A 27,520-nucleotide genomic window follows, 5' to 3' on the forward strand; every position below is an offset into this window, starting at 1 on the left:
CCATCTTTTCTCAACCCCACCGCCACCACCACCATAACCTTGGAAAAGGTTCTGGGTGCAGTGAGCAAACCAAAGCGTAGTGTTCGAAACTGATAAAGACATCCCAAAACCTCAAAATGCAGAAATCGTTGATGCTCTAGTCAGATGGGAATATGCAAGTACATCTCAGACAGATCTAGAGACTACAGGAACTCCCCTGACTGCACTGCCATTATCACTGAGCACAAGGTTTCCATGAAAAAATGAGTCACACACAAATGACGGTTGACTCCTTTGAGATCCAGGATGGAGCCCTCCATCTTGGGAACCACGAATATATGGAAAATCAGCCCATATTTTCTTACAATGTGGACACTGGAATTACAGCCCACAGACTGAGGATTCTTGACAACGTAACCTACATTGCATGTCTCTTCTGCGGAGAGTTGCAGGGAGACACCATGAACATGTCCCTGAGGCGCACTGCAAAAATCCAGCACATAGCTATCCCTTATTACATCCAGCACCCACTGGTCTGTCATGATCTTGATCCACCTGTAAACCACTTCGGAAATTGTAAACTGCTTTTATGCACGGTCACATAGGTAGCTGTGTGGTTCAGGCTTTGGGGTTTCCTTAATTAAAGTTGTTATAAGTTAACAGTTTACAATTTTCCTCAATGAAGTTTCACCAATAAAAGAAAAATTAATTATTTTGACACTTGGTATTATTAACGTTAAATTTATTAAACTAGCAATAGAGAATATGATTTACTGGGAAAACAAATATAAACATGAATTATAACACAAATAAATATATTTTAACCTTGGTGCCAGGTTTTTAAAACATTCCAAACATTTCAGATAATTATAACTATATTTCAAATTCTGTCTATTTTATAAAATATTTTCCGCACTATTAAATATTTAAATGTTTTTTTATAAAGTCTTTAATACTTTTACAAGTGTATTCGTTGGTGCACTTATCTATGATTCCCACGATGATTTGTGTACGCTGGTTTTTGGACAAAGAAGAAACGTTTTGAAGGCTACAGTTCTTTCTGAATTTATGCTTGACCACGTCGTCTCTGGAGCTTGACCACGTCATCTCTGGAACAATTTCCTACTATTCTGACTTTAAGAAATCAATAAAAGAACCTGTCTCCCTGAGACTGTCAATTTTTACTTTCTTTAATGTTACTAGCTTCAAAATAAAAGGCTAATTCAGTTCCCTGTCTACAACTAGGAAAGGTGGAAAAGAATAAATTGATGTGTTTTCAGATCAGACACTCTTTAAATTAGATAACACACGAGATCCTTATACCCATTCAGTCACTCTTTCCTCAAACAGTCTTCAGATAACTGCATTTAAATGGAAATGAGGTTTTGAAAATAAGAAGTCTTGAAGCCCAAAATGAAAATATTTTGCCCTTCTGCCAAAATGCTTTTAATTTCCCTTTGGAATTCAGCAGCAGTCACCCGTATCTTCAGGTGTACAGCAAAATATATATAAGCAGCAATATTTGTCTGCTTCTTAAAGGGCTTTAACTTCAGGGTAATTATGATATCACACAATCAGTTTCCAAATTTTCTTTCTTTCAGCTAACTATGAAAGCTGAGAAAATATCCGTGTTTCAGCTGTTTTATTTTTAATCTCACTAAAGTAATTTCCTTACCTTTGGCAGGCAAATAAACATTAATAATCACTCTCATTCACTCTTAATTAGTGTTTCTTAAATGTTTTTAAGGTGTTTTACACAATATACAGGCCTAAGTAACAGAGCTCAGCAGCACCCGCTCTCTCTCTGTCACCTTTCCCAGCTCAACCTCTTACTGACCAGCTGTTATGCAGAGAAACTAAAAGAATATTGCTGATGTCATAAAAAGAAAAGTGTTTACTTGGGATAGATTAGTAATTAACAGAAATCTAAAAAATAAAAAAAAACCCCCTTGGTTCAAGAGACTAGTAAAAAGGAAACTTATTAACTAATTTAAATGCATTCTCAATTATACCAACTCTTTAAACAAAATAGTAATTTGGGTATAATTTGAACCATTACTTTAAACTTTGTTACAGTGAGCAGATGACCAGTGCTCTGTTGTTAAGGTAATAACTTCCCTGGATACCCGTTGCTATGGTTCCCAAGCACTTTACTCAATGCAGGCATCACTGGCACTCATACAGCCCCTTCAAATTAATTCTTTTATTTTTAATTCTCTTCACCACATTTACACACCTCCAATAAAAAAGTGAGAGAGGTGTCTTCCTATCTCCTGATTCTGGAGGTGCGTTGGCACCCCTTCATTGGGAGGCTCAGGGTGCTCCAGTATCTGAGCCTGCACCCCTTCTGTGCTGCCTGAGATGAAAGGACTGAGATCTACCCAAAGGTCGAGTCCTCTGAAAAATCTGTAGGATTGAAAACATCTGAACTCCCTAGTATGACCTCTAGTGCTAAAGGATTGCGACTCCTGTTTCTTATCTTCTGGTAATCGAGGGACCTGGGACTCACTCCACTTATTGGCCATTTTCTCCAGCTCACTCCCAAATAAAAATGAGTCTTTAAAGGGCAATTTCATAAGGTTAGACTTAAAAGTTTTACCGGCCGACCAGTTTCTCAGCCATTGTTGAGGCCTAGCCGCTATTACTGAAGTCACCCCTCTGGCCAAAGTGCAGACCAAATAGCAGCCCACATCTGCCAAAAAGGTGGCTGCTGTATCCATCACTGCTCTTGAATTCACAACAGATTCATCAGTCTCCTGAGAGAGCAATAAACAAGAGCAAGCCACCAGGGAACAACAGGAAGCTATTTGCAAATTCATTGCCAATGCATTAAAGACTGCTTAAGAATAGCCTCAATTCTCCTATCCTGTGCATCCTTCAAGGCTTCTCTCCCTTCTACAGGAATAGTCATCTGCTTGGTAACAACACACACAAGTACATCCACCTTCAGAAAACATAATTGCTCTCTTACAACTGGATCCAGGGGATACAGTCCTTCCAAGACTCAACCCCCTTTAAAATTAGCTTATGGGGTGCCACATTCAAGATCAATTAATTCATAAATGGCCTCCATAACAGGGAAAAAGCATGAGGCTTTAAGCAAGGAAATCAAAACTGGATCTTTCTTTGGCTCAGACATGGATTCAGCGCTAGGTACTCCCAGCAGCTTCAATGTCTGGGAAATCAGAGCTGGTAACTCATCTCTATGAAAGAATCTCAACATAGTTCTATTCGGCTCCAATCCTAAAGGAATTTCCCCATCCTCCAAGGAGTAAAGATTGGTCTCATCATCCATGCCATCTGGGTCTCTATTGGGAAGACCTGCTCCAGGCGTACACCGATGCTTACCCGCAGCACCTGGCGTGCAGGGTTTCACCGTTTGCGACCCTGACTTGTTAAAATTGGCCAGGGCCGGGAACTTCACCTTAAGGAGGGAGTGCAGTCCTTGAAAAAATTCTACCCAAGAAAAGGTAGAAGGATCCATGCCAAAACCAGGGAGAAACTGTCCTGTGCACACTGAACACTTTCCCTGCTTGATGAACCAGTTAGGGGAGCTCCAAATTCAGGCAACCCTTCTGGCAGCTCTTTTTCCATTCCCGTACCAGGCTGGGAAGAACCAAGCTTAGTAAAATCAGAAGGAGTTAATTCTCCCTGAGCCTCCAAACAGCACTGACACAAATTTGAGGGAATGCCAGGTTGAGATGCCTGAATATGACTAGCAACACATAGGGCAAGGTGCTTAGGTTTCTTCACTATGGGTGCCATCAATCTGCCAATACACCCTAACAGGCACCTGACAATAGTGCACCCAAAAATGTAGGCGCTCAAAGATAAGGTGCATAACACTGTGTCTATATAAGTGCCCAACTGAGCTCAACTGAGCCCAACTGAGCCCAACTGAGCTCCCCATGTGTGTAAAAAGGCGCATGCATGTGAGTGCGTGTACAAAGGTGCGTGCACATGCGCATAAATGAGCGCCCTGGAATGCGCTCCTATGTGCCTAACTAGGCGCTTAACTAGACACCCAATTAGGCACTGAACCAAACACTCAACAGGCCGCACAGTCTGGCGCAGAAGCATGATCCAATGGAAACTGAAAGAGGCAGTCTGTGGTACACAAAACGCGTGAAAAATGTTGCCGCGGCCTACCACATGGCAAACCAGACAAGCCTTGGAGTGAGGCCTAGCCACAAAGGCTGCTCAACCAGTCAGGCAGCCCCTGTCCCCTGAACTTCACCAGAGGTGGGGAACGACCGTTGGATTGCGCACCAAGCACAGAGACTGGGAGGGGAAGAATCCTTACTCATTTTTTAAAAAATACCCTTTACCTAGGCTCGGCCCATCTTGGCTGAGTACAAGGTCGGTCTCCGGCTGCAGGGGGAGAGGGCATAAACTTTAACTGCCGTGCTCAGCTTCCTGCACCTGCTTCCCTTTGAGCTGTATTTTTTTTTTTTTTTTTTTTACAGCTAAGCCCATGCCAGTCGAAAAACTAGCTACTGGGCCAAGCACTCATCTGAGGGACCACAGAAATCACCTCAGGAATTCTCAATTGAGGGAGGGTCCATAAAGTATCACCACAAGAGAGTGGGTCAAATTAAATTTCCTTCTTCTTTTCTCTTTCTAAAACTTAAAGCAATTCTCAGTAGGGAGATACAGGTCACCATCTCCTGGAGATGGAGAATACTGGCAGGCTGATGTCACTGCAGGGGTATATATACCATGATGTCATTTTTGCTCCATCCCCATCTGCTGCTAGAGGTGCATAACCCACCGGTTTTGAATTCACCTGTCTGTACGCTAAGAAAGTACCTTTTGACAAAGCAGGTGTTTCCAAAAAGGTAGTAGCTCAATCAAACATCATGGGATAAACACTGTGGATTCCTAACTACTAGAGGATGGAAATAAAGAAAAGAATGCATGGGGGTAATTTGCTATTGCGGCAGTTACCACCCTTAACCAATAAGCCTACATACTGTTAATGCAACTCCGTCATTGCTTTCTGGTTCAACGGCAAGGGGTAACAGGGAATTGGATTCAGACAGTAACCAACAAGGGCCCTGACTTTTATAGTTTGGGAAACTGATAAGCCTGGGGGTAACCTGCACGACACGGCAGATCCTACCATAAGCTTGCTGGGGAGACTGGATGGATGCCGTCATTTCTATGTTTCTATATGTTTTTATGATATCATGTAAAAGGAGCTACTGGAGACATGTTAATCAGCATTGACATAGATGCCAATTCAACTTTTTTTTTCCTCTGGAATAAAAGTTTGTATCTATTGTTTTCCAATTAAAGTCTGCTAATACAGTGGAAAACAGAGGGCATTCTGGGCAAACTCAAGAGACTCTACTATTTCAGTAGAGTTTAGACATATTATTAAGAATAGCAGGCATGAAGTCTTACTCGACAGATTAGTTGGTATAAGAATTATGACAAAGTCATAGTTCACAGCCCTAGCCATGAAGCCTAGTGCCCAGGCTCAGGGTACACTTAACTCTAGGTTCCAGAGGAGGCCACAGTCTGCGTCCGCTGGCCAAGGACTGTGGCTACAGTGGCTGAACTAGCTGGGGGGGGGGGGGGGGGGGTAAAACCTGGATAGTTGCAAATCCAGGCTCATGGCAGCATAGCCCTAGTAAAGGTTTGCTCCAATTTGAGCTGGAAGCTCAAAGAGAAACATGGCAACATCTAGTCAAAAATACATAAAGAATAAATAGCGCATTCATATTGGAACTAGTTTCTCACTGACAGAACAGGTATTTCTAAAAATATGTCAAACTGAAAAGGCCATAATACTCACTGAAATAATATGAGAGCACATGAATGAGGGCAGTTGCCTGAATCAAAGTTTTCTGAATAACATCAGGTTCTATCTTTTTTTTTTTTCAGCACCACAGTTTCCTCCTGCTTCATTGTTCTTTCAGCTCAGTCGGAAGCAGGGCTGGGATTTGTTGCCAGGAGCCTTCATTTGCAAGAAACCAGGGATTTTCCCCCAAATTTTATTCCCCTTCCCAACTTATCTGAGTCCAGTCATTGCAGTGACAGTCCTTTAGTCTGGGAGAAGGGCCATGCACCAGGGCTGCAATCATAAACCCTAAATCTGGCCACTAGGTGTCGCCACTGCACAATGAATCTCTCCACCCAGGGGCCTCCATAGGAACCCCAGTCTTGGCTGACCTGGGGAGTGGAAGATGTGAGCCAAATATTGAACCCAGGTCCCTTTCCAAGGCAGTGCACAGCACTCTCACAACCACCAGGCTAGCTCCTGGTTCCACAACTTTTTATGCGCATGTTCCTTCATAGCATTCTGAGCATCTTTATATTTGGAAATGACCTTGAAGACATTTGCTTTCTCAGACTAATTTTTTGTTGTTTCTAGTCTTTGCAAATTCTCAAAGTTCTCCCAGGCTCTCCCAAAGCTTTTGCTGATTTTTGTTGCTGCTCTTGTTGAGATTGCCTTGGCCAGATTTAGTACAAGTTAATCCCATCTTTAATTCAACAAAGCAATCAAGTCAAATATTAACTACTGACATTATAGCAAGAGGTGCCGTTGACATGTCATTCAGTGCTCCTACAGCTACCAGCTCTTAGCACTTTTTCTACACTGTAGTAATAATTTACTTATGGACAGGTAATACTGGCTGCAGAAAAGCAGGCAAGCGTGGCAATCACTGAAATGTAGCCAGGTATCTGCGGGACTATGCAGATATTCATTGCAAGACATAGGCAGTGCCACTGATTTCAGTGCCACTGCTCATGTGTCACTCAGGGCAACCACCGCATTTCAGAATGGACGGTAAATGTATTGAATAGACCAGGGGTTCTCAACCAAGTCCTTGGGACACATGTTGTCAGGTTTTCAGGATCTCCACAATGAATATGATTGAAGTAAATTTGCAAGCACTGTCTCCATTGTATGCAAATATATCTTATAGATTTTCATTGTGGAAATCCTGAAAATGTGACTGGTGAGGTGTGTTCTGAGGAATAGGGTAGAGAACTCCTGGAATAGTCCATTGAAGAGCAACATGAGCAGCAAAGTTGGTAATTCAATAGCTTTAAGACAAAACTTCAGGGATTGCAAACTTCAACTCTGGCATCAGGAAAGCCCTCAGCTATTTCACGGCACGGGAGGGTGGGAAAGTCAAGGCCTGGGGATCCTACCTCCTGCCCTGACTGGCCTCAGGAAGGATGGAAAGTAGTTCAGGAGAAATAAACTTGAAACCCATAAAGCGGGTGCCATTTCCTTTCAATGTTGCTATTTTTCCTTGAATTGATAGTTTCTCTGCACTCCATTCCCATAGCAGCACATCCCTCTTCCCCACCATTACTTCCCAGTTCAATGTCGCATAATCTGTAGTGCATTCTTCCCGGTTCTTATCTGTTTCTTATTTCCTTCAAGGTCATTTAAACTAGGCAATACATTTTTTCTCAAAGTAAATACATCTATTTCTTGGGGATGTGCGGGAAATAATAGATGCTGTACTTGTTTCTTTGCCCTCAAATATCCATACATAAAATCTATACCCTTGTTTTTCTGTGGATGTGTTTTATATGGTGGATGTATTTTTTCCTGGGGAAAATGGATATGACAAATCACGGACTAGCTTTTCTACGTGTATCTATATATACTTTTTTTTTTAAATGATAAATGCAAGTGGAATGATGCCTCTGCTTGGATTTTCAGGTTCTAAAGGCGGGGAAATCCAGGATTTATACTAAATGTAAAAATGGTTTTTGCATCGAGTGGCACAAAAGCTATCAACTCTGTTCTAATTTCAGAGAGAGAAAATCTTTTATCTTGAGAATTAATTAGATTTAGAAGGATTAGGCATAATCATTCTCCTTATACAGTACATAGGTAAAATAATCATACAGCAATAATAAGATCTCTCTCTCTTTTTTACCTTCTGCCTCTAAAGTGAATACAGAACTCCCAGGGTGAAGGTGTCATGCTTATGAAAGTATTAAATGATGAAAAAGCCTTTTTTTTAATGCCATTTTCACTTTTGCAAGCATTTAGCTAGCATTTGGATTTCTACGTGTAGTGTGATAGTGGAACATTCATCAGGAGGGAAGGTGATGGATTAATGTATGGATTCTGATTGCATCACCGTGTACAAGCTAATGCAACCTTTTTTTTTTTTTTGGGGGGGGGGGATGGGGAGGCATTTGACTCCTGTTCCCTGTATTCCAGGTAAACATCTGATTGGCATAGTAAGGTCAGACAGTATTGACTTTGAAATGACTTAAAATGAACTTCTGTTGTGTTTTAAAGTCACATCCAGCAACTAAAGTAGAAATGAAATAAAGATTGTTAATCAGTTACAGGACAATATTACTGCACATGAATTGTTGAATTTACTATGGGAACAGCAGTTAAATACCATGGATATTTTAGTCTGACATATAACTTTCAGCTATGAAGACATGTATCCTTTGTTTTATACTATTTTATTTGTAGAAATAGCTGCACCCGCGTGTCTTACGCATGAACCATGGTACCTGGGAAGTACTGGTAAGTAACTAAGTAGGAGAAAGCAGTGGAGGCAAAAACAGTGACAGAGTTCAAGGAATCCTGGGAAATGCAAAACGTTTCCATAATGGTGGTGATGACTGGGGAGGGGGGGAAGAGTGGGGGAAAGTGTAGAATAAGGTGTGCCTGACAGAGCGCATAAATTTAATCTGCAGTCGTGTGCACATTTTTTGTGTACAAACGTTACTGCCAACGCAGCAAGGAGTTTTGTGCGCAATAAATGTGTGCTTAGACCTGTGCATATTCCTTAGCGCCCTTGCATGGAAGGCATTATCTATCACCCCCCCCATTGCAGAAAGGTACATTGGCTTATTTTGTGTTTTCTTAGTGCTGGAAACTTAACTCCTAGTTGTTTCCAGGGCTTACTTTAATGTACCAGCGGAAGCTGAAGTTCTGATGACAGGACTGGTAGTCTGGATTTTATGCCCAGACAACATGCTTTATGCACAAAAAGCATATTTTCTGTGCATAAAATATGATATGTGCACAAAAACCTTTCTTTGCTGAAAAAATTTCTTATGTGCATAAATCATATTTTCTGTGCACAAAGCATAATTTTCTGTGCAGAAAATCTCGATTACAGGAACTGGCACTCAAGTTAAGAGCACAACTTGAGTTAGGATTACAAAGTTGTGCTCCTAGCTCAAGTCATGCGCACAGTGACAGTAAGCTAAGCACACAAAGTTGTGTTCCTTTCTGTTTCTGATTACACATAAAACATATTTTTTTATGTGCATAAATCATACTTACATTTATGGAAAATATGATTTATGCACATAAATCATGTTGTGTAGTATGCTAAGCTTTTTCTTTGCATACATTTTTTGGTTTGTGCATTTATTAACTTCCGATGAATTAGCATACCATTAGCTTTCTGCATCGGAAGTAAAAAGAAATTAGCTTGTGTATTAAGAAACTTTCAGTGCACAGTTTAACACTCACAGGTACATTTTAAAAGGAGCGTGTGTGTGTGTGCCCATAAATGAGCAAATTGGGCATGCAAGCAAAGATTCGCTTAATTTTATATCGTGAATTCAAGTACATGCACATCATTCAAAATATCCCTGCCGCACGTATGCATGCAGGCTTTACGCGTGTACTCACACAAGTGACCCTATTGGGCGGGGGAGGAGAGAGAAAGAATCTGACCCTCTATATTTCTCCCACCATAAGTAGGGCACTTCCAACTCAGGGTGGGTTTTGGGGGGGCTCAGAGTTACAAGGGTCTACAGACCCTTGCGCTGTAAGCAGACCAATGTAACACCGCCCCCTCCAAAACCCACCCTGAGTTGAAAGTGCCTCTCTTATGGTGGGGGATTTCCCGTCATCTTTAAATTTGGTTGCTTGCGCACGGCCTATATACACGTGTAAGGGGTCTTTTGTGCGAGCAACACTTTTAAAATCTACCTGTCAGCTTTTAGCATCTGCCCCAAAGTTTGGGAAAATGGGCAGCCTTGAGGACTTTGCTCCCTTTACATTATGGGGGGGGGAGAGGGGACATTTTCTATAGCCTCCCAAGGTGCAAAGTCCGCGGGTATTTTTGTACCTGCAGACCTGGTAGGCAATTTTCAAAGAAAACTAGATGTGTAGCTTTTCTTGTGAAGATATGCTTATGTAGCTACAGGGGCACCAAAGTCCACGCAGACAATTCCAGGGCACAGGAAAAGTGGGAAAGGCACGCACGCAGAACTGAAAATGTCATTCTGCCCATGGACTTTATTCCCCCCAAACTAAACACATCCCTGGAACGGTTCTTAATAGTGCAGCTGAAAGTAGGTGCATTGTAAATCCCAGGCACACTTCTCAGCTGCTCTGAAGAAGGCAATTACTAGGGGTGTGCATTCGTTTTGAACTTAAATGGAAAACGCAACTTATTTTTTTTTTTTAACTTAAAAAAAAGATGAGGCTTAAACGATCGGATTTCCAACTTATTCAACATAGCTATGTTGAATACGTTGTAAATCGCGATTGTTGATCTAAATAAAAATTTAAACCCCCTCACCCTCCTTAATCCCCCCCCCAAGACTTACCAAAGCTGGCCAAAAGTTCCGTGAGGGTCCGGGAGCGGACGCGTGGGGAATCACGTGACGTCGGCGTCACGTCGGAGTGACGCGGCGTCACGTGATTCCCCTCGGGTTCGCTCCCGGACCCCTCGTTGGGCCCAAAAGGCACTTTTGGCCAGCTTGGGGGGGTCAGGAGGCCCCCCTCAAGCTGTCCAAAAGTGCCTTTTGAGCCCAACGAGGGGTCCGGGAGTGAACCCGAGGGGAATCACGTGACGCCGCGTCACTCCGACGTGACGCCGACATCATGTGCTCCTTGCAAAGGAGTTCAGGAATGGCGTCCTGACCCCTCTGGACCACCAGGGAGTTTTGGTAAGTCTTGGGGGGGGGGGATTAAGGCGGGTGAGGGGTTTAAATTTTTATTTGCACATATGGACATAGACTCAACTTATGGAATTCTCCATATGTCCATATTGACCGCAAATGGGACCCCCTTTCGACTTATGGACTTATGAACTTAAACTTTTGGTCTGCACATCCCTAGCAATTACCAAACAGCCCCAGTTTGCCCAGGTTAATGACTCACAAAGAGGTTTCCTGTTATTTTTCCATGCTTCTAAGTGTTCAAAATTTGAGTGGATTTAGGCCTGTCATTCTCCTGGCCTGAATTTTTAGCCATATAGGACTGAATATCAGGCCACAGCAGAGCCTTTTATTATTTAGCTAAATTCACACAGCTTTTAACTGCACAGATTTAGCTGGTTAAAGAGGCCAATTTTTAACTGCACAGATTTACCTGGCTAAAAGCCAATGTTACCTGGGTAAATCTTTTGACTATTGGCCTCTTTGTTTCTTCAGGTTTTCATAAACTGCTTATCTAAATATAAGTTATTTGAGCAGCTTTCAGAATCATCTTTTAATTATATTTTATGAATGAAAAACACCTGTGTAATTGGATGTCATTTGATGTATGTATTGGTAGTGCAAAACTTGGAAATAATTAAAATACATGCAAATCTGTGTATTCAGTTTAGGACAAAAAGAACTAAAGGGGGTCATTTTCTATCGGTATCGCACGCGAAAAAGGACTTTTCGCACGCGATAGCTTGATAGGGGCGGAGTCGGGACCGGAAGAGGAGGAGTTGGGGCGGCGACGGGGCAGACGTGGCGGTAACATCGCTGGCGGCGATAAGGTAAGACCCGTTATCGCCGCCAGTAGCTAGCCCAATAGCACCACCTTTCACAGTGGTGCTATTGGGTGCAAAAGCCAACAGCGATAACACCGCGGTGGTGCGATCGCTGCCGGCTTTCGCAGGCCTGCCCCCTGCTTTGCCCCCCACCTTCTCAGCAAGGCGGGGGGGGGGGGGGCAGACCTTGCTGGGAAGGCAAGGGAGATTCAATGAGCTCTGCGCCATAAGAAAACCCAGGCCTAAATTAGGAGAATCTGGAGATTTATGTGAAATGATCAGTGACTTTGATTTATTCTGTTTGATCTTTGGTCTGACTCAGAAAAGGTGGAGGAGTAGCTCTTTATATCAAAAACAATATCCAAGCAATTGAAATGCAGGGGTTGTGAGAAAATGAAAAATCATTGAGGGCTGTCAAAAAAGAAAAAAGATGATGGCAGTTCCATTTATACTAATGTGATCTACCATCCTCTGACTCTGACAGAAGAACTGGACAGAGATCTGGCCAAAGACATCCAGAAAGTAGGAAGGAAGGGAGAGGCATTGCTCATTGGAAATGTTAATCTTCCAGATGTGGATTAGATTACCCTGCTGCAGAATCTGTAAGAAGCAGAGATTGTGAATGCTGTTCAAGGGGGTTCTGCTCAGACAAATGGTGATGTGAACCCACAAGTGGAGGAACAATACTGGATCTTGTAGTCACAAATGGCGCTATGAAGGAGTGACCCTTTTCCCCTCCTTAACCTGTACTTGACCAGGCATCCAGCCTGGTCCACCTTAAATCCTACAGGGAGAGAGAGCTCTGAGGGTAGACCTTGCTGGGGCAGGATAAGAGTGTGAGCCCAGCTGAGATTAGGAGGCCCGTGTCTCCAGGAGCAGGAGCTCCTGACCCTCTCTGGGAAGTTGCAAAGGTAGGCAGTCTACTGATCTGTTGTTTTGCTGTGAATAACAGTTAAAGTGCATGAAGAAAGGCTGGCGTCAGTGTGGTTCCTGTTCCAGCCTATACAGAATTCATTTGGTTATCCTACAGGAGACATATTTAATGTCCTGATAGGTGTCCACCTGAACGCGAATGATCATCATAGTTTGATATCATAGCCAAGGAGGCAAGAAATCAAATGAAGATCAATGCCCTGGATCTCAAAAATATTGACTGTGGTCAAATGGTGATGTACCTTGAGGAGCTAGAAGACTGGGACAAGATGGGTGAATTGGATCCATACTTCAAATTAAAGGGAGCTCTAATAAGCAGTGACGTAGCCACAGGTGGGCCTAGATGGGTCACAGCCCACCCACGTTGAGCTCAGACCTACTCACTTAGCATTTCTTGGTGTCCTGAAAAGAGAGGCTGTGTCATAGGGTCCCTGTGAACAGGCCTGGCACTGCCAGGTGTACACAGCTAGCGGAACAGTGGCTGAAGAGGGGAGGCAGCCCAGGAGGCCACTGGTGGATCCTGCCCCACTGGCAACTGAAGAGAGAAGGAGGCCTACGAGGCAACCGGTGGCTCCCATCCACTGGCGTCCGGAAAGAGAATGAGGCTCAGGAGGCCACCAGTGGACCCTGTCCCACCAGCAGATAAAGAAAGAAGAGGCCCAAGAATTCGCCATTGGAATCCATCCATTGATGGCCAAGAAGAGAGGGAGCCCATTTGATTGCTTCTCCATGTGTGCCAGCCCTATGGAATTCAAAACTCTTGTGGCTAGCATGTGCTCTATGCTTATCTCATGAGGAAGTGCTAGCCACAAGAGTTTTGCATAGTGAAGAGGTAGGCACATGAGGAGGAGCAACAGAATGGGCTTCTCTTTTTGCTCCCGATGGGAAGACTGCCTGGGTGTATGTTTGTGTGAATGGGAGCCTGCCTAGGTGTGTGTCTGTGTGTGTGTGTGTGTGTGTGAATGGAAGCCTGCTGTGATGTGGATTGGGGGTATGAATGGGATGATGCCTGGAGGGGAAGGTGTGAATGAGAGCCTGCCTGAGGGGGGGGGGGTGTTGTTGTGAATGGGAGCCTGCTTGGGTGTATGTGTGTATGAAAGCTTGAAATAGTGTGGCGTGGGGGTGTTAATGGGAGACTTCCTGGGAGGGTGTATGTGTGTATGAGAGACAACATGTTGGAGTGGAGAAGCTGTGTGTGAAAGAGAAAGCATATGCATGTGTGAGCCTGTGTGTAACAGAGAGCGAGAGTATGTATGTTTGAAAGAGTGAGTCCCTGTGTGTGTGTGAGGGAGCGTATGTGTGTGAAAGTGGGAGCCTCTGTCTGTGAGGGAGTGGCAGCCTGCTTGTGAGAGTGAGATCCTGTGTGTGTGTGTGTGTGTGTGTGTGTGTAAGCCTCTATGTGAGAGAGAGCATGTGATAGCATGTGTGTTTGTATGGGAATCTGGATCTGTGTATGAGACAGAATGTAAGAGTGAGGACTTGTGCGTGTCTGTGAGGGGAATGGGAGCCTGAATGTGAAAGGCAGCATGTAAGAGTGAGAGCCTGTGTTTGTGGGGGGGGAGTGGGAATCTGCATGTGAGAGTGAGAGCCTGCAATTGAGGGACAGCATGTGAGAGTGGGAGCCTGAGTGAGAGAGAGTGTGTGGGAGTGGGAGTCTGTGTGTATGTGAGAGGGAGAGCATGCAAGAGTGGGAGTCTATGTGAGAGAAAGAATGTGTATGAGAGAGCATGTGTGAGAGAACTTCTGTGTGTGTATGAAGGAGGAAGGAAAGACGCAAGTGGCGAGAGAAGAAACAAAAAGAATAAAAGAAACCCTGAAAAAGGAAATAGGAAAAGACGGATAAGGGGAACAAAGAGACTGGGACCAACCAATTAGAAAAATAAGATTAGACAACAAGGTAAAAAAAAGTTATTTTTACTAAAATATGCCATCTTTGAGAATGATTTTCTTATATATTTGCATTTTGCTGTTTCTTCAGTATTTCAGTGTTCAGTGCCTGGTTTCTCATGCTTTCCATTTCAGTTTTGTCTGCATGTTTGTTTCTAATTTGTAGTCTCTTATTCTGTATTAGGTAAGTCTCTGTCTGTGTTGCACATGTGTGACAGAAGTGCAGTATTTTGGCTAGCGTGTAGTTTCTCTGTAGGGATTTGTAGCAGTTCGGCTTGTTCTGTTTGCTCACTAGTGGTGTATTAGTGTTCTAAGGCTTGGTGTAATGCTTGCCTTTGCTGCCTTTTTGTTGATAAGGTTGCTGCTGTTATGATATGATATGACAAGGTTACTGCTGTTATGATATGATATGGAAAGATTCTAGGCGTTGTTGTTGGTTTTTGTTTTTTTATAGGGATTTGTCTTACTTCACAGAATGTTTGGCATTGTAGGGAGTTTGTTTTGCTGACACTAAGGAGGCACCAGAATTTGAATATATTTATTTTGCATGTCCTAGTTCTGTTCTGCACCTGTTGTAAATCTTAAGTTCTTATAATAATTATTGCTGTTTTATTGTAGTTATGATATTCTTTGCATTTTTGAAAAGATGATTCATTAAAGAATACATTGATATTTGTTTTATTATGTGTTTGGATCTGATGTTTCTGTTAAGTGTTTTTTGTTTACTTTTTATATGATGTGTATTTATAAACTGTAATAAATATAAAATAAATTTATACAGATGTATAAGCTGGAAAGTGCTTGAAATAGAATTAAAATAGTTAAAAGCATCATTCATGATAAAACTACTTAGATATCCCTTGTCAGGCACTATTTATCAACTAGTAGGGCCTAGACTTGTATATCAACTACCCACTCATGTTAACTTTCGGCCCCTCCAAAAAATTAATTTCTGGCTACGCCACTGAAATAAAAGCAACAAATCTTTATGTTTGTAATGACCCATTGAGTTCATTACTAATATTGCCCTAGTGATTCCTTTTAACTGGGAAGATAGACAAGTTGGACTTTATGGGGAGGTACTATTCAGTACAGCCTCCTCCTTATGAAGGAGCTGGGATGGCCATCCCCTAATTAGGATATAAAAGCAGCTCTTTACTAAGAAATTGGAGGCAGTCTTAGAGTTAGGTGGCAGTACAGAAATCTTTTTCTTTGTTTTGGATTTCTGGCCTATTTGGAGGAGGCAGATAAACTCTATGTTAGTGTTAGGAAGGTAGCCCTTGGTGATGTCATTGGGGTAGCCCTCTAGCCACTGCATAAGCCCTTGTGGACTACAGGCAGTGATGTGGACCCCTGTGTGGTGAGGTAGCAAGAAGCACCACCGATGACGCTGAGCTCAGGTGGAATTGCCAAAGAGGGACCTGGGGAGGCTTCACATCTACTAACTGTCGTTCCCTCAGGTTGAGCCCTTGGTGTGGATAGCCAGCAGGACTTAGGTAGATCCCAAGACCAGCGGCCGACTCACGACGTTGGACTGGCCCGGGTATTTGCCGCCCAGGCCGGTCCAGGACACGTCACATGTCCTGGACCGGGATCCTAATACCCTTGCACCAGCCCTGGAAACCGGCTCCCACAAATTTTTCTCAGGACCATAAGCCTTCCAAGCAACAAGATACTGTAGTTTATTGCCGACTCGTGAGCCCAAGACCTCTGCAAGTTTGTACTGTGTCTCTTCTTCTACTGGGATCTCCTGCAGCTGGGATGGCAGTTTGGTGGGCTACAAAAGTACTGCAGGTTTCAGCAAAAATATGTGAAATACATTGGGGTCAAAGCAATAAAAACATGCAGTAAAATGGGCGCTCATGTAGAGCGCCTGTTTTCCTAATGTGCTCACATCCTCAGCTCCTGGGCGCCTGATGCAATTGCTAAATGAGATGCTGCTCTAATATGGACGTACTAGGGAAAATTTGCATCCCTAGTGCATCCTTGGCTTCGGGCATCCAGGAAACTTGGCTGTGTGCAGGTTAGGAAAACAGACGCTCAATATGAGTGTCCGTTTTATCCCACTACCTGCACAATATAAAGATGCACAATATACACGGCCTGGAGAGTGTATATTGTGTGCCCAGAATTTTTTTCCCCTTTTCATTTTTTTCCCTTTTTCATTTTGTCATGATACAGCTTTCTGTGGTTCCTCCAACTTTGTGTCGTCACAATGCTAAGTAGCAGGCACCACAGAAAGCAGGAATTTTTATTTTGTTGTGAGCCCTTGATTCGCGGCAAGGCTTATTTCCAGTTCCGGGGCTGGTGTTAAATTTTCCATGTTAACAAGGGTGCATTTGGCGAGCAGGAATTTACATGTGATGAGCATTATTAGCTACATGCGAGTTTGGATGCACATTTTGGATGCACTTATCCCCTTATTGCATTGGGGGTTATAGATGTGTGTCCAAAACGCATGTCCAACCGCTTGTCAAGCTGCGTGCTAGGCTGGGCACATTGTGATTATGTACTGAAGGCGGTATTTTAAGCTTATAGTCTACCTGGCCTATAGCACAGATCATTGGGAAGGATCCGTTGAAGCAAGGAGCAAACTTGAGGGATGGCATGTGAAGCTTCAAATTGTGAGTATTCAGCCAGACTAAGTCTCCAGGTTGAAACTGAGGGGCTGGCTGACGTTTCTTATCTGCCTGTATTTTGGAATGGATTGCGGCCTGTTTTAGGAACTGATGGGTTGAGTGACAGAGGTCTAGTAATTCCTGCCCCTTGATCTCAGCAGCTGGGCATTCCACAGAGGGGGTCAGTGGTACTAGAATCTGGGGGTAGCATCCATATACTAGGAAGAAGGTGGATGAGCTGGTAGATTTATTGATTTGGTTATTATGGTAAGCCTTCGCCCAGGGAAGGAAGGAGGCTTTGAGAGATTGATTAGTCCATTCATTTTGTCCATTTGTCTGTGGGTGATACGCGGAAGAAAAGGTCAAGGTGATCTGCACAATCAGACAAGATATGGGTAGCTAGACCATGTAACCGAAAGATGTGCTGAATAAACAGCAAGCTAGTTGAGGAGCAGATGGTAAGAACATAAGAACATAAGAACATGCCATACTGGGTCAGACCAAGGGTCCATCAAGCCCAGCATCCTGTTTCCAATCCAGGCCATAAGAACCTGGCAAGTACCCAAAAACTAAGCCTATTTCATGTTACCGTTGATAGTAATAGCAGTGGCTATTTTCTAAGTCAACTTAATTAATAGCAGGTAATGGACTTCTCCTCCAAGAACTTATCCAATCCTTTTTTAAACACAGCTATACTAACTGCACTAACCACATCCTCTGGCAACAAATTCCAGAGTTTAATTGTGCGTTGAGTAAAAAAGAACTTTCTCCGATTAGCACTGGAAGTGAGCCATTTTTGAAAACTGGTCCACAATCACCCAGATGGTATTTTTGCCATCCGAAAGCAGGAGATCGGTGTTGAAATCTGTGGCAAGGTGGGTTCATGGTCACTTGGGAATAGGCAATAGTTGTAGTAGACCCCAGGGTCAGACTCTGCATGTCTTATTTGCAGCACAGGTTGGGCAAGATTCCACATAGTGCTTAAGATCTTTTCACAATTGATGCCACCAATAATAGCAGGAGAGTAGTTCAAAAGTCCTGGTGAGGTCGGGATGCCTGGCTATCTGAGAGTCATGGTCCCATTTCAGTACCCATTTCCTGAGGTGTCGTGGTACCACCATTTTCCCTGGGGGTACAGTCAAGGCAGTGGCCAGGCAGATCTTTGCAGGATCAATAATAGATCTCGAGACACTGTCATCTTGGAAAGAACGGGAAAGGGCATCAGCGCATATATTCTTTCCCACCAGGCAATACCATAACTCAAAATCAAATTGGTTAAAAAATAGAGACCAGCAGGCTTGGTGAGCATTCAACCACTGGGCTTGAGCCAAATATTCAAGATTTTTGTTACTGTGAATTGGGTGCCTTATAACAAATAGCGCCATTCTTTGAGAGCCAATTTAACTGTTAAGAGTTCCCGGTCACTGATGGTTTAATTCCTCTCCACTGGGAACAACTTCCTTGAGAAAAAGGCACAGATAACAAGAAAACCGTGAGGGTCATGTTGAAGCAGAATGGCTCCTACCCCAAGCGTGGAGATGTCAATCTCTATGATAAATGGTCGAGTAGAGTCAGGGTAGTGAAGGCATGGATCATGGGTAAATTCTTGTTTCAGACGGTTGATGGCTAAAATGACTTCCTCATTCCAAACTCAGGGTTTCAGATTTCCCCAGGACGATGTTCACTGGAAATAGGAGTTGGGGATAGGTACCTTGTCGACCTAGGATGGCCTCTACTACCATCCCTAGGCCTGGGAGTTTACCGCTTTTAACAGGGCATTGGCCGGCATAGTGTCTTGAACCGGCGCAATAAAGTCAAAGGTTGAGGCGCCTTCTGCATAGGCGTTCCTCCAGTGAAAAATGAGGCTGATCCACTTGCATAGGTTCCTGTGGGGTTTTGGCTGACAGAGGGGCCCTGGGCGGAATCACTGACTGCTAGAACTCGGGAGCTAGACAGATAGATTGTCAGGCTTGGCACCATTCTTTACCTCTTTCCTGCAGGCGAAAGTCAAGGTGAATAGTCACCTAATGAACTCTTATAGATCCTCAGGTGGGTCCCACCAGGCCAGCTCATCTTTCAAAGGTTCACACAGGTCCTGATGAAAGATGGCTAACAGACTATCATCCTGCCACTTAGTTCTGAGGCCAAAGTCCAGAACTGGACTGCATATTGGCCGACAATCCAAGAACCTTAAAGAATCTGTTACAGCTCATTTCAGCCGATGACCCTCATCCAGGCTCATCAAATATGAACCAGATGTCACAAAGGAAGCAGTTGAGGTCCTCCAAGATCAGATCCTCATGCTCCCATAATGGGGAAGCCCAGGCCAGAGCTGATTCCCCCAGTAGAGTCATAATAAATATAACCATAATTCTGTCTGTTGGAAATAGAGCTGCCTGCAGACTGAAGTGCATTTGGCACTGATTAATAAAACCCCAACACTCCTGGGGGTTGCCACTGTATTTAGGTGATGGAGGGAGACATGGCAATGGATCTGCCACAGAAGCTGGAGCCCAAGGTGAAGCCACTTCTACAGGTGCCTGTTGTGTGGAGAGTACATCCATTCATGCTGCAAGCCTTTCCAGAACCCGTGTCACCTGATCCAAAACATTCTGTTGTTGTTGTATATGTTGTGCCATACCAGGAATAGCATGGAACATGGCAAGTTCCACTAGGTCCATGGCCTTGGCAAACTGTTAGTGTTAGAAGAGCAGCCCTTGCTTGTGTCAGTAACTGGTCCAGGGTCAAGGCAGGCAGTGGGCATGCAAAATCCAATAACTGGTGTGGGGTCAAGACAGCCAGTTGTCAAGCAGAATCCAGAATGGTCCAAAGTCAAGATGAGCAGCAAACAAGCAGGCAGGCAGGCAGACAGACAGGAACAGCATCCAGAACCAGGCACACAGCAAGCAAGGCAGGAACCAGGAACAGACCAAGCAACTTGTTGTCAAGGCAAGGAGACCATATCCGGGCAAGCTAAATAGTCTTGAGTGTGTGACAACATTATCAGGGTGACTACCTGACTCTCTCACCAGAGTGAGCAGAATTGTGTGCACAGATTCGCATGCAGGCCCTATGCGTCTTTTCACCAGGCCCTAGTAATGCACGCATCAGAGCATGAGATGGTGGCTCCCTGCCATGCAGTAAGGGAAAATGGACTGAAATCTAACACTCTGCCTGGGAATCCTGAGCAAGGTTGTGAAGCTGCCCTACCAGGCCATTAACTGGCTGGTTGGGTTTGCTTCCAAGGTTGTTTCAGGTTTTTAAATTTGTTTGTGATAGGAAGCCTTGTGAGACCTTTGGGTGTCACTTGGTTAGAAGACATGGGGAACCCTTACCCTGAGGGACCCAGGATAAGGAAGACATAACCCTCTGTGGCCTCTTGGACAGATGAATGGTGGTGACCAGATGCAAGGACATTCTGGTGTTTTGATCTGTTTTTGGAGAAAAGGATTATTGTTAGAAAAGTCAGGAGGAAAAATTTTGCTGCCCCATTCCTACCTGAGGAGGAAGATCAAGAGCTGTGCGTTCCTGAGAGGATCCCTTCCATTGTGGAATTCGAGAGAGAGAGAGAGAGGGAGAGAGAGAGAGAGAGATCAAGAGAGACATTGGAATAAACTATGAGTAATACCATCTTGAAACTTATTGAGGACACCCACTCAGAGTCTTCACCCCTGGAGAGAGAGAAACCTGGTCTCTCTGTGCAGAGACTCTGTTACGTAATTTACCAGTGATGGAAGGATTTTCCTGCCTACACAAGGATTCTTTACCTAATTAGGAATCTCATTTATCCAAGCCCTGGAAGGTGAGTGTCTCCCTTGCCCTGGCATTAAGATACTCTTGCACAGATGGAGGAAAAGTCTGTGATGATTAAATATAATCTGTGGTGCTGAGGACTGTATTAAATATGTCATACACTCATCTCACCTTCAGTAAAGTTTGTTTTGAACAATCAAGTCTGGGTCTCCGGTGTTTATTGGCACTTGTAGCACCCACCGTGGAAAAGTAAGTATACCTCTCCCAGGGAAAAAGGCTTCAAAGGCACTGCTGGCACTCTGGGCCTAGAAAGAGAATTTGTTCCCCCTCCTACCACAACCACCAAAGAACTCAAGCCTTTGGGGAAGGAGACTTGTGCAAGAGCTCACCTGAGTGTGTGATCCAGCCCCAGAAGTACAAACATATTTATGGCTCCATTGGTAGTAAGCAAGTACCTGGGGATGGGGTTACATGTAAGAAAAGCAAATAAAAATAAGAAGAAAGGAAACCGACATGGTTCTCCAAAAAGGTGACTGAAAAGATAAACACAAAAAGATTAGTAATCATAAAGTACAAGCGAACTCAAAAAAGAGGAACACAGGAAAGAATATCTGGTGAAGCTGAAAGAGATAAGGAAAGAAATATGAATATCAAAAGCACAAGTAGAAGAAAGGATCGCCAACGATGTAAAGTGAGATAATAAAACGTTTTTCAGATATATCAGGGAAAGGAAGAAGGCCAACTGGCTTTTTAAGTTTGAAAGGAGACAAGCGACAATGTGTGTAGAAAGATGTGGAGATCGCAGACATATTAAACAAAATACTTCAGTTCAGAGTTCATTAAAGAAGCCTTTGGAGTAGGGCCTCTGCTGGATCTCAAGAGTGTGGATGGGCATGGGGTAGATGCCACTCTGTTTACAGAAGAGTGTTTGGGAGGTGCTAGCAAAACTGAAAGTGAACAAGACCATGGGACCTGATGCGAAACATCCCAGGATACTAAGACAGTTCAGAGAGATGCTGTCTGGCTTGCTGGAGGAACTGTTCAATAGATCCTTGGAGATGGGAGTGGTGCTGCAATAGTTGTCCCGTTTCACAAAAATAGTAGCAGAGAGGATGCTGGAAACTACAAGCGGTGAGCTTTATCTCAGTGTTTGGAAAATTAATGGAGACTCTGCTAAAGGAAAGGGTAGGGAGCTATCTACAATCTAGTGTGTTTCATGATCCAAGACAACATGGTTTTACCAGAGGAAGGTCATGTCAAACAAATCTGACTGTTTTTTTTTTTTTTAATTAGGTAACTAGACAATTAGATTAAGGAAAAGCATGCAAAGTGGTTTACTTGGATTTCAGCAAAGTTTTTGATATGGTCCCACATAAGAAGGCTCATGAATAAAATGAGAAGCCTGGGAGTGGGTTCCAAGATGGTGGAATGAATTATAAATTGGTTGTCTGACAGACGACAGTGTATAATAGTGAACAGAACTTGCTCTGGAGTCAGAAGAGTGATAAGTGGAGTGCATCAAGGATGAGTTTTGGCACATCCTGTTCAATATCTTTGTGAGCACTATATCAGAGGGATTAGAAGGTAAAGTTTGTCTTTTTATAGATGACACTAAGATCTGTAACTATGTTCAGTTCTGGAGATCGTATCTCAAAGAGGATAGAGACAGGATGGAAAGGGCTAGAGAAAGGCAACCAAAGTGGTCTGGGGTCTTCTGCACTGACAGACTTATGAAATGAGACTGGAGGACCTAAATACGTATACCCTGGAAGAGAGGAGACAGAGGAGATATGATACAGACTTTTAAACACCTAAAAGATATTAATGCTGCACAAGAATCAAATCTTCTCCATTGAAAAGGAAATTGAAGAAGTAGGGGTCATGATATGAAGCTCCAAAGGGATAGATATAGCAACAATATCAGGGAATATTTCTTTACAGAAAGGGTGGTGGATACATGGAATGACCTCCTGAAAGAAGTGGTGATGACAAGAACAGTAATGGAATTCAAAAGGGCACAGGATAAATACAGACGATCCCTAGTGCCTAATGGAGGAAACTAAAGAAATGAGGTAACCTGTGTTAACTTTAGGTATCACATTTCTGCATAGAACAGGACTTCCCAAACCTGTCTTTGGGACCCCACAGCCAGTCATATTTTCAGGATATCCACAATGAATATGCATGAGATAAATTTGAATATACTGAGTATCCATGGTATGCAAATTTATCTCATGTATATTCAGTGTGGATATCCTGAAAACCCAACTGACTGTGTGGCCCCAGGACAATTTTGGAAAGTCCTGGCATAGAGGTAACATGCATGGAGCAACAGTTACTACCCTAAACAACTTGCTAGTCAGACTGGATGGATTATATTACTATGTTACTCTCATTCTCCAAACCCCTCTCCCTTGTTCAGATAAAATATGGCAGGGGTGGCCAACTCCAGTCCTCAAGAGCCACAAACAGGCCAGGTTTTCAGGATATCCACAATGAATATGCATGAGATAGATTTGAATGTAGTGCTTCCATTGTATGCAAATCTATCTCATGCATATTCATTGTGGATATTCTGAAAACCTGGCCTCTTTGTGGCTCTTGAGAACCAGAGTTGACCACCCCTGAAGTATGGATTTCATCAGAACAAGAAGCCACCAGTAAAAAACAAAAACAAACAGTGATATGTTCACAATAATCTAGAGAATACAGCAAAAGAAGTAATATGAAAATGACAAAAGCGGGTTCCAAACCTTTCGGGCCTCCGAAATTAATCCCTTCCGATCTGCTGCAGCACGTTCATACCTTGAAAACAACCACATATTCATATCCAGCACAATGTTGTTCTTCCAGTTATTCAAATATGCTTTAGCCATGGACAGTAAAAAAAATCCATGAGTTTCTTTTAATGAAAAGATAAAATGGCATCAATTAATTTACCAGTATTTATTTTTATTTATTTACATATATTTATATTCTGCAATTGATTACCAAAAAATGTTTGAAGCGAATCAATATTTAATAGCCAATGATTTCAAAATGACCTCGTTATACACGAATTCTTGGTCAATAGAAGAAATGACACAAATTCTGTCCCACAACTGAGACCGAAAATGCAGGAGATTGGACAGGAAAACAAAAGTTGTGACAAGGTGCCCGTCTTAATCAAGCAGGATCAGCATTTATTGCTCTCAGTACCCGAGCCCCCGCAAACTTTATAGGAGTCCATATAACTCTATAGGCAATAAAAAGAAGAGACTAGGTAATAGAAGCCAAGGAGGATATTTTCAACAATTTATCCCCAAGAAATAGGCCAGTGGCTGAAAGTAAAGTTGAAATCTAGATCATTTTCCCAGAACTGAACTATTTCAATACAGCTATACTTCAGGCCAGTCTTAAATTGATAAAACTTTGATGCTTGCTTATTACTGTAAGAACACATTCACAAACATTCTCTATAGGCAATGCTTCAGGGGCAATCACCAAAACTAAATTACAAGTTAGAATGCAATGATATAATTGTAGCTTTTGAAAAAATTGTGAAGCAATGTAGATAACACTCTGCCTGCAGAGCAGTAAATGGCTTTAATCTGCCATTCTGGCTCAGATGTCCAAAGGCCCAAACACCAGATATACATCACTGTTTAAAAAAAAAAAACAACCCAAAACAAAACTGTAGTATACATTTTGAATGACTTATTATACCATATAGTTGCTTTTTTAGACAAAAGCGATGGTGTTTGAATAAGATTTTCCCAAATCTGAAAAGTTAATAAAGTATCCTTAAGAACCAAATGATCCCCCATTTTAAAAGATAGACACATCATCTATATCATCATCTATATTCGGACATGAGTAATTCATAACATGGAAGTATTGCTGTCTCTGTTCCGGCTAGGGAGGGAGGGTGGGGGAATTTAGGGAGGGGGGTTTATTTTGAAGTTATGTTTGTAACAGGAGTAACATTGCAATGTTGTAATTCCATAGTTAATACGAATGTGTTACTATGATAAGCCATGTTTATTGTTAAAAGATTCAATAAAATTATAAATTAAAAAAAAAAGGCAGACAGATATCAAAAAAATAAATCATTGGGATAGGTGAACCAAGGATTCTTCTAAACATAGCCATATAGTCTTAGAAGTTAGAGTGTCTGCCTGTAACCAGAGGCTACCCTGCTTCATTATGAAAGCTTCTTGCTTCACAAGTTTCAGTTTTTCAAAGCTTCTCTAGAGGGTCTTTGCATTTCATAGGAAAGAAATAAGGAGTTTAACAATGGTTTTGTACAACTTCATATGAAACAGGAGAAGTAACATGCTAAGTATAAAATTAACTTTTGCAGCTCAAGTTTTCAAGTGCAGTGGAAACCATCGTGTGACCAATTCTTTAACAAGAGTAACTAGATAGTCAACATTGGCTTCAATGGTGCTAGTAGATTAGAACAAAACCATACCCTCAAATATTTAAAGGGTGTGGAGGCCCACTGAAATGGGTAAGCAGCGAGGTCCTCTTGAACTCTACTAGGGTCCTTATCTGAAGAAAGACTTAAGAACATAAGAAATTGCCATGCTGGGTCAGATCAAGGGTCCATCAAGCCCAGCATCCTGTTTCCAACAGAGACCAAACCAGGCCACAAGAACCTGGCAATTACCCAAACATTAAGAAGATCCCATGCTATTGATGCAATTAATACCAGTGGCTATTCCCTAACTAAACTTGATTAGTAGCCGTTAAAGGATTTCTCCTCCAAGAACTTATCCAAACTTTTTTGAACCCAGCTACACTAACTGCACTAACCACAACCTCTGGCAACAAATTCCAGAGCTTTATTGTGCATTGAGAGAAAAAGAATTTTCTCCGATTAGTTTTAAATGTGCTACTTGCTAACTTCATGGAATGTCCCCTAGTCCTTCTATTATTACTTTAGACATTTAACACCTGAATTTTTTCTCATGCTTTCTCTCTAAGTTTTTCTTAGCTTTGATGTTGCTCCTTCATGGATCTCTCAAGACAAACAAGCAGCCTAGTTCTGGTAAGAAAACCAAACATGGCATAACATCACCATAGTAGCAGTATTATTTGAGGCTGACTTGTCAGGGAAGACCTTGGGGGAAGACCAAGGGAAGCTGAAAAGAAGAATCAGTTGAAGTATTTCTGAAGGAAGAGGAAATGGGACAGCATGTGGGATACTGCACTTTTCATTTGATTATAGAGTATGAAGCATACTACCATAGTATCTTTATTCTTCGGCAGGATTTCCCCTTACTCCCAATCAATTGAAAAGTCTTTTCCCCTGTACCTGGCATGTTTTTCTCTGCAGAACACCCTATCCTCCAGGAGGTGGTGCTCTGACTCTTTCTATGGTTGTTGTTAGACTACACACTGCTCGTATTTCGAAACGCACTAGTAAGGGAAGAAAGTTGCAGCTTTTCAGAGATTTTGTATACTGCCATTCAGAAGAATAAGGCATCCCTGAATCTGAAACTGTTACAGACTTAATTGGAGGAAGCTAATGATATTTTTAGATCTATGATTTTAGTTATATTATATTTAGTATTTCTCATCACCCTTCCTGAAAGTATTATTGGTAATATTACAAAGTCATGGCATCCTTAGAGTGAAGAACACCTGGGGAATGGGAGTTATCCAGGGGGTAATTTTATAATGCCCTGCAAAATTTGGTGGGATAATTTTCACAGCAGACTTACGTGCATAAATCTGCTGTGAAATGTATCCCACTAAATTTTTCTGCACAAAATTACAAGTGCTATTATGTGAGTGGAAAAATTTTGGGAAAATTTGTATGCATACTTTCCAAAATACAGAAGTATGCATGTGAGTCCCAATCCCTTTACAACACCATCCTTACACTCATACAGGACATATGCACCTAAGTTTATTATAAAATCAGGCAGGCACCATTTCACCCATGGAAATGCCTTTGAAAATTACTCTTAGTATATATTTCAATGTATGTTTTACAGTAGAGATGTGCATATATGTTGAAAACGAATGACTCATCCAAGACAAAAAAGGCCATTTTTGGTTCGCTCCTAACACAACAAACTGAAAATGGTCTTCCCCAAAAATATCCAAAATTCTTTTGATATTTTCAGTTTGTTTAAAAAGAAAGTAGCCTCCCATAGTGCCTCAAGATCTCCTTCTGCCATTTCCAATGTCTCCCAGGGCCTTCCCTGGCCCCTCTGTTCACCCATTCCCTGCAAAGATGTCAAGCCCTAACCTATCTAGCTGGGCTGACCAAGCCCAGTCGGGGAACACCAATCCCCCCCTCCTCTTCTGCCCTCCAGAAATCAACAGAGCCAGTCTAAGGGCTGGCTGGTGCCATTTTCTTTTATGGCCATATATTTATGGTACCCATTTTATGTCACCTTGGGGCCAGTCTCAGGGCAGAGATCCATTTTTAAATAGGCACGGTGGACAGAAATAAGTGGGGAATGTTCCTGCCCCTTTCTTCTGCCAAAACTCCCATGGAAGGGGTCATATGAGGGTCTAAGAGGTCCCTGACCCCAGTTGATTTCTGGGGGGAAGCTGGGCTTGGCTGGTTAGTCCTGGTCTTGGTGGGGTGAGGGGTCAGGGAGGCCCTAAGAAGCTCCAGGAAGAAGCAGT

General features: G+C 42.8%; 1 protein-coding gene across 1 annotated transcript in view; it reads left to right on the plus strand.

Moving 5' to 3' along the window:
- The first annotated feature begins 257 nt into the window (after nucleotides 1-257).
- The window catches only part of LOC115095751 (vitamin D-binding protein-like), a 174,646-nt gene continuing 147,383 nt past the window's right edge, over nucleotides 258-27,520 (plus strand). Inside the window, exons 1-3 of the mRNA XM_029609871.1 lie at nucleotides 258-555; nucleotides 3,058-3,132; nucleotides 8,444-8,497. Coding sequence (XP_029465731.1) covers nucleotides 258-555; nucleotides 3,058-3,132; nucleotides 8,444-8,497 — 427 coding nt within the window. The remainder of the gene's footprint in view (nucleotides 556-3,057; nucleotides 3,133-8,443; nucleotides 8,498-27,520) is intronic.

This window comes from Rhinatrema bivittatum, chromosome 1 (assembly GCF_901001135.1).
Source record: "Rhinatrema bivittatum chromosome 1, aRhiBiv1.1, whole genome shotgun sequence".
Classification (NCBI taxonomy): Eukaryota; Metazoa; Chordata; class Amphibia; order Gymnophiona; family Rhinatrematidae; genus Rhinatrema; species Rhinatrema bivittatum.